Source organism: Bombina bombina, chromosome 1, assembly GCF_027579735.1.
Source record: "Bombina bombina isolate aBomBom1 chromosome 1, aBomBom1.pri, whole genome shotgun sequence".
NCBI classification, from domain to species: domain Eukaryota; kingdom Metazoa; phylum Chordata; class Amphibia; order Anura; family Bombinatoridae; genus Bombina; species Bombina bombina.
Genome location: NC_069499.1, coordinates 25,275,112 through 25,282,386, shown reverse-complemented (window position 1 = coordinate 25,282,386; position 7,275 = coordinate 25,275,112). Strand labels below are relative to the sequence as shown.

Here is a 7,275-nt window from a genome sequence, read left to right as displayed (position 1 = left end):
ACTGCTCTGTTTTAGATACTGAAGAGCATGACGACGCTGATAATAATATTTCTGAAGGGCCCCTAACCCAGTCTGATGGGGCCAGGGAGGTTTTGTCTGAGGGAGAAATTACTGATTCAGGGAACATTTCTCAACAAGCTGAACCTGATGTGATTGCATTTAAATTTAAGTTGGAACATCTCCGCATTCTGCTTAAGGAGGTATTATCCACTCTGGATGATTGTGACAAGTTGGTCATCCCAGAGAAACTATGTAAGATGGACAAGTTCCTAGAGGTGCCGGGGCTCCCAGAAGCTTTTCCTATACCCAAGCGGGTGGCGGACATTGTTAATAAAGAATGGGAAAGGCCCGGTATTCCTTTCGTCCCTCCCCCCATATTTAAAAAATTGTTTCCTATGGTCGACCCCAGAAAGGACTTATGGCAGACAGTCCCCAAGGTCGAGGGAGCGGTTTCCACTTTAAACAAACGCACCACTATACCCATAGAGGATAGTTGTGCTTTCAAAGATCCTATGGATAAAAAATTAGAAGGTTTGCTTAAAAAGATGTTTGTTCAGCAGGGTTACCTTCTACAACCAATTTCATGCATTGTCCCTGTCGCTACAGCCGCATGTTTCTGGTTCGATGAGCTGATAAAGGCGGTCGATAGTGATTCTCCTCCTTATGAGGAGATTATGGACAGAATCAATGCTCTCAAATTGGCTAATTCTTTCACCCTAGACGCCACTTTGCAATTGGCTAGGTTAGCGGCTAAGAATTCTGGGTTTGCTATTGTGGCGCGCAGAGCGCTTTGGTTGAAATCTTGGTCGGCTGATGCGTCTTCCAAGAACAAGCTACTTAACATTCCTTTCAGGGGGAAAACGCTGTTTGGCCCTGACTTGAAAGAGATTATCTCTGATATCACTGGGGGTAAGGGCCACGCCCTTCCTCAGGATCGGCCTTTCAAGGCAAAAAATAAACCTGGTTTTCTTCCAAAAGTTGTTTCTAACAAAAACATTAACCAGGAGATTATCGTACCTTCTCTGTGTCCGAAACCAGTTTCAAAGAAGGAACGTTTGTTGCACAATTTGGATGTTGTTCGCGCTCTAAAATTCTATTTAGATGCTACAAAGGATTTTAGACAAACATCTTCCTTGTTTGTTGTTTATTCCGGTAAAAGGAGAGGTCAAAAAGCAACTTCTACCTCTCTCTCTTTTTGGATTAAAAGCATCATCAGATTGGCTTACGAGACTGCCGGACGGCAGCCTCCCGAAAGAATCACAGCTCATTCCACTAGGGCTGTGGCTTCCACATGGGCCTTCAAGAACGAGGCTTCTGTTGATCAGATATGTAGGGCAGCGACTTGGTCTTCACTGCACACTTTTACCAAATTTTACAAGTTTGATACTTTTGCTTCTTCTGAGGCTATTTTTGGGAGAAAGGTTTTGCAAGCCGTGGTGCCTTCCATTTAGGTGACCTGATTTGCTCCCTCCCTTCATCCGTGTCCTAAAGCTTTGGTATTGGTTCCCACAAGTAAGGATGACGCCGTGGACCGGACACACCTATGTTGGAGAAAACAGAATTTATGTTTACCTGATAAATTACTTTCTCCAACGGTGTGTCCGGTCCACGGCCCGCCCTGGTTTTTTTAATCAGGTCTGATAATTTATTTTCTTTAACTACAGTCACCACGGTACCATATGGTTTCTCCTATGCAAATATTCCTCCTTAACGTCGGTCGAATGACTGGGGTAGGCGGAGCCTAGGAGGGATCATGTGACCAGCTTTGCTGGGCTCTTTGCCATTTCCTGTTGGGGAAGAGAATATCCCACAAGTAAGGATGACGCCGTGGACCGGACACACCGTTGGAGAAAGTAATTTATCAGGTAAACATAAATTCTGTTTTATTTAAAAAAATTATTACAGGGACAGTCAACTCAATTTTTTTTATTGTTTAAAAGGATAAATAATCCCTTTATTACCCACTCCCCAGTTCTGCATAACCAAACCGGTTTTATTAATACACTTTTTACCTCTGCGATTACCTTGTATCTAAATCTCTTCTGACAGCCCCCTGATCACATTACTTTTTTTTTTATTCTCTATTGACTTGCATTTTAGCTGTGTTGTGCAGAACCCACGGGCGTGAGCACAATGTTATCTTTATGGCCCACATGAACTAGCAGTCTCCTGTTGTGAAAAGCTAATAAAAAAAACATGTGTTAAGAGGCTGTCTTTAATGGCGTAGAAACAGGAACAATAACATTTTTAGTGTTGACTGTTCCTTTAAACATATTTCTCCTATAAACCATACAGTCCATTATTCATATTTGTGCATTTCAACATCCAACATTTATATAGTATCTGACCCCACAACATTTTATTGTCCCCAACAGTAATGATTATATGCAAACTTACCATGTAAATGTTGAATCTAAACAAACTTACACTTGTTAACCAAAGGTTAATTAAATTGCAAAAGTTCTTAATATGTGTGTTACTGTTTCCAGAAAATCTGGGATGAGATGGATACGTGGCGTTCTAAACTGAATGCGCTGGAATCAGAGGTGCAGGATCTCGCAGAGGACGACCCAGACCAGGCTCAGGAATGGATGGATAAGCTAATGGAACCATTTAGTCAGTGCCAGCAAGTATCGGGCCTGGTGGAACGCAGAACTGCTAATCTGAACAAGGTAAGTCAGAGAGAGAATCGCTCAAATGCAGGGAAATAGTATGTATATATATATATATACAGTGTATGTATATGTATATATATATATATATATATATGAGAAATAGTATGTATATATAACAGTGTATGTATATGTATGTATATATATATATGAGAAATAGTATGTATATATAACAGTGTATGTATATGTATGTATATATATATATGAGAAATAGTATGTATATATAACAGTGTATGTATATGTATGTATATATATATATGAGAAATAGAATGCCTAAGCACCCCAAGGGGGGTTGGCAAGCTGCACAAAAGTTAGCTCTGCAACACTCGATTCTCAAGGAAGGGAATAGGGGATGGGGGCTATAGATCATAACCTTGTACGTGCAATACCTACCAGTCACCCATTTTTACCATTATCTTATACATTGTTTATTTCTATACTCTTTCTGTTGGATAAGTTCCCAGAAGAACAGATGTTGTTTCATAAATGGTTTACTGTTTAATAACACAACCACTGCTGTTTTGTACTCACTTTTGTTGCCAACGGTTTAGACATTAATGGCTGTGTGTTGTATTAGTTTGAGGGGACAGCAAATTTACACTGTTATACAGGCTGTACACTCACTACTTTACACTGTTATACAGGCTGTACACTCACTACTTTACATTGTTATACAGGCTGTACACTCACTACTTTACACTGTTATACAGGCTGTACACTCACTACTTTACACTGTTATACAGGCTGTACACTCACTACTTTACACTGTTATACAGGCTGTACACTCACTACTTTACACTGTTATACAGGCTGTACACTCACTACTTTACACTGTTATACAGGCTGTACACTCACTACTTTACACTGTTATACAGGCTGTACACTCACTACTTTACACTGTTATACAGGCTGTACACTCACTACTTTACACTGTTATACAGGCTGTACACTCTCTACTTTACACTGTTATACAGGCTGTACACTCACTACTTTACACTGTTATACAGGCTGTACATTCACTACTTTACATTGTTATACAGGCTGTACACTCACTACTTTACACTGTTATACAGGCTGTACATTCACTACTTTACATTGTTATACAGGCTGTACACTCACTACTTTACACTGTTATACAGGCTGTACACTCACTACTTTACACTGTTATACAGGCTGTACACTCACTACTTTACACTGTTATACAGGCTGTACACTCACTACTTTACACTGTTATACAGGCTGTACACTCACTACTTTACACTGTTATACAGGCTGTACACTCACTACTTTACACTGTTATACAGGCTGTACACTCACTACTTTACACTGTTATACAGGCTGTACACTCACTACTTTACACTGTTATACAGGCTGTAAACTCACTACTTTACACTGTTATACAGGCTGTACACTCACTACTTTACACTGTTATACAGGCTGTACACTCACTACTTTACACTGTTATACAGGCTGTACACTCACTACTTTACACTGTTATACAGGCTGTACATTCACTACTTTACATTGTTATACAGGCTGTACACTCACTACTTTACACTGTTATACAGGCTGTACATTCACTACTTTACATTGTTATACAGGCTGTACACTCACTACTTTACACTGTTATACAGGCTGTACACTCACTACTTTACACTGTTATACAGGCTGTACACTCACTACTTTACACTGTTATACAGGCTGTACACTCACTACTTTACACTGTTATACAGGCTGTACACTCACTACTTTACACTGTTATACAGGCTGTACATTCACTACTTTACATTGTTATACAGGCTGTACACTCAAAGTGTCATTTCTTCAGTATTGTTACATGAAAATATATAATAAAATATTTACACAAATGTGAGGGTGTACTCAGTTATGTGAGATACTGTATATCGTTTTGTGGGCACCCTCAGTGACTACAAACGATACAAACTGAATTTAGTTTGTAGTTATCACAAAAAAAATAGTTTTAAGGAAAAGGGAAATAATGTAACCTACAGGAAAAAGTGAATAAAGAAGAATGAAGAATTAACTGGATACAACTCCTATAAATCAGCAGCACCAACACTGCTGAAGAATTAGGCGCAGTAGTGTTATTTTTTACTAGTTTATTCTGGTATATATTCTCAGGACATGGGGTGTGCATCCAGGTAAGTCTTTGAGTGTATTATATACATACACTGTATGGCCAAAAGTATGTGGACACCCCTACTAATTTTTTAGTTCGTGTGTTTAAGCCACACCCGTTGCTAACAGGTGCATACAATTCACCACATGGCCGGGAAATCTCCATAGACAAAAGATTGGCAGTAGAATGGGCTGTGCTAAAGGGGTCAGTGACATTAAACATGAGACTGTCATAGGATGTTACCTTTGCCAGTCATGAAACGTCTGCCCTACTAGATCTGCCCCAGGCAATTGTAAATGCTATGGTTGTGAAGTGGAAGTGTCTAGGTTCAAGCCCAAAGTGGTAGACCACAGAAACTCACAGATCAGGGCTGGGGAGTGCTGAAGTATGTAGCACGTAAAAATCACCGATCATCTAAGCATCACACACTACAGAGTTACAACCCGCCTCAGCCCAAGAATCGTACGTCAGGAGCTACGTGAATGGGTTTTCATGATCAGCTGTACACAAGACTCACATCAGCATGGGCAATGCCAGTCGTTGGCTGGAGTGGTGTAATGCTTGTAGCCATGTATCTCTGAGGCATTCGGAACTCTCTGTCATGATGAATCACACTTCACTATCTGGCAGTCTGATGGAAGAATTTGGGTATGGCACTACCTACTGGAATGCATAATGCCTACTGTAAACTTTGGTGAAGAAGGGATAGTGGTCTGTTTTTTTTCAGGGTTTGGTCTAGCTCTTAGTTCCAGTGAAGGGTCATCCTAATGCTACAAGATACAAATTAGACAATTAGGTGCTTCCAGCTTTGCATCTTTTTCCTGTTCCAACATGATTGTGCACAAAGCGAGGTCCATGAAGACATGGTTTGACGAGTATGGAGGAACTTGAGTGGCCTGCCCAGAGCCATGGCTTCATGTCCAACATCAATGCCTGAAGTCACAAATGCTCTTTTGTCTGAATGGTCTCAAGTTCCAACAGACACACTCAAAAACCTTGTGGAAGAATGATGGCTGTTATAACTACAAAGAGGCAGCCAACTGCATATTAAAGGGATACTAAACATTTCTAATTTACTCCTGTTATCAATTTTTCTTTGTTCTCTTGCTATCTTTATTTGAAAAAGCAGGAATTTTTGGTTCAGTACCTGGGTAGCACTAAATGTAGCCACCAATCAGAAAGCGCTACCCAGGTGCTGAACCAAAAATGGGCCAGTTCCTAACCTTACATTTGTGCTTTTTCAAATAAAGATAGCAAGAGAACGAAGAAAGAAATCATAATAGGAGTAAATTAGAAAGTTGCTTAAAATTGCTGCTCTATCTGAATCATGAAAGAAAATAATTGGGTTTAGTGTCCATATAGGTGTGATGATCAGGTTATCTAAAAGGGATGGCACAGATTACAGGAGCGCAAGAACATTGGGGATATTTAAGAAAGTTATTTTAGATACAACTGAATTCTGTATTAGGCTTGTTTGTAAATAAATAACCTTTAAAAGTAGGGCATTGCCCTAAAGTGATGAAACTTTTTTCTTTAAAAACAAATTCCTAACCCCCCCCCCCCCCCCCCAAAAAAAAAAAAAAAAACTATCTTAAAATAGCTGATCTAAAAAGTGCCCTGAAATGGACATTTGGCTGGGCTTTCCCCTTTAAAAGAGCATTTAGCTATTTTGCGGACCAGATTAAAAAAAAATCTTTAAAAAAACTGAATCTTAAAATAATAAAATAACCACCAACCCCCCCCCTCCCCCAAAGAAAAAAAATGCACAAGCCCAATATAGTTCTCACCAAAGATGATGATGGCGGCACTCCATCTTCATCCTGGCAGTGGTCCTTCTTCATCCCGGTGGCGGTCCATCTTCTTATCTTCATCCTGGCAGCGGTGATCTTCATCTTTAGAGCTTGAACACGGAGGTCCTCTTCATGCGATCACCAGCTGCACACTGAATTTGAAATGTGAGGTATCCCTTTTATATAGGGGTACCCTTGCATTCCTATTGGCTGATTTGCATGTTCAAATTAAAATCAGTCAATAGAATGAAATGAAAGCTTTCAGACATTAGTTGGGATTTTATCTCCTGTTCTAGTTAGGTTTTTATTTCAGATGTTAGTTGGGTTTTTATCTCCTGTGCTAGTTGGGTTTTTATTTCAGATGTTAGTTGGGTTTTTATCTCCTGTTCTAGTTAGGTTTTTATTTCAGATGTTAGTTGGGATTTTATCTCCTGTTCTAGTTAGGTTTTTATTTCAGATGTTAGTTGGGTTTTTATCTCCTGTGCTAGTTGGGTTTTTATTTCAGATGTTAGTTGGGTTTTTATCTCCTGTGCTAGTTGGGTTTTTATTTCAGATGTTAGTTGGGTTTTTATCTCCTGTGCTAGTTGGGTTTTTATTTCAGATGTTAGTTGGGTTTTTATCTCCTGTGCTAGTTGGGTTTTTATTTCAGATGTTTGTTAGGTTTTTATCTCCT

The 7,275-nt window shown here is 39.5% G+C and overlaps 1 protein-coding gene across 1 annotated transcript in view; it reads left to right on the top strand.

Moving 5' to 3' along the window:
- SYNE2 (spectrin repeat containing nuclear envelope protein 2) overlaps window positions 1-7,275 on the top strand; it is a 799,180-nt gene that overhangs the window by 513,934 nt on the left and 277,971 nt on the right. Inside the window, exon 56 of the mRNA XM_053697281.1 lies at window positions 2,490-2,672. Coding sequence (XP_053553256.1) covers window positions 2,490-2,672 — 183 coding nt within the window. The remainder of the gene's footprint in view (window positions 1-2,489; window positions 2,673-7,275) is intronic.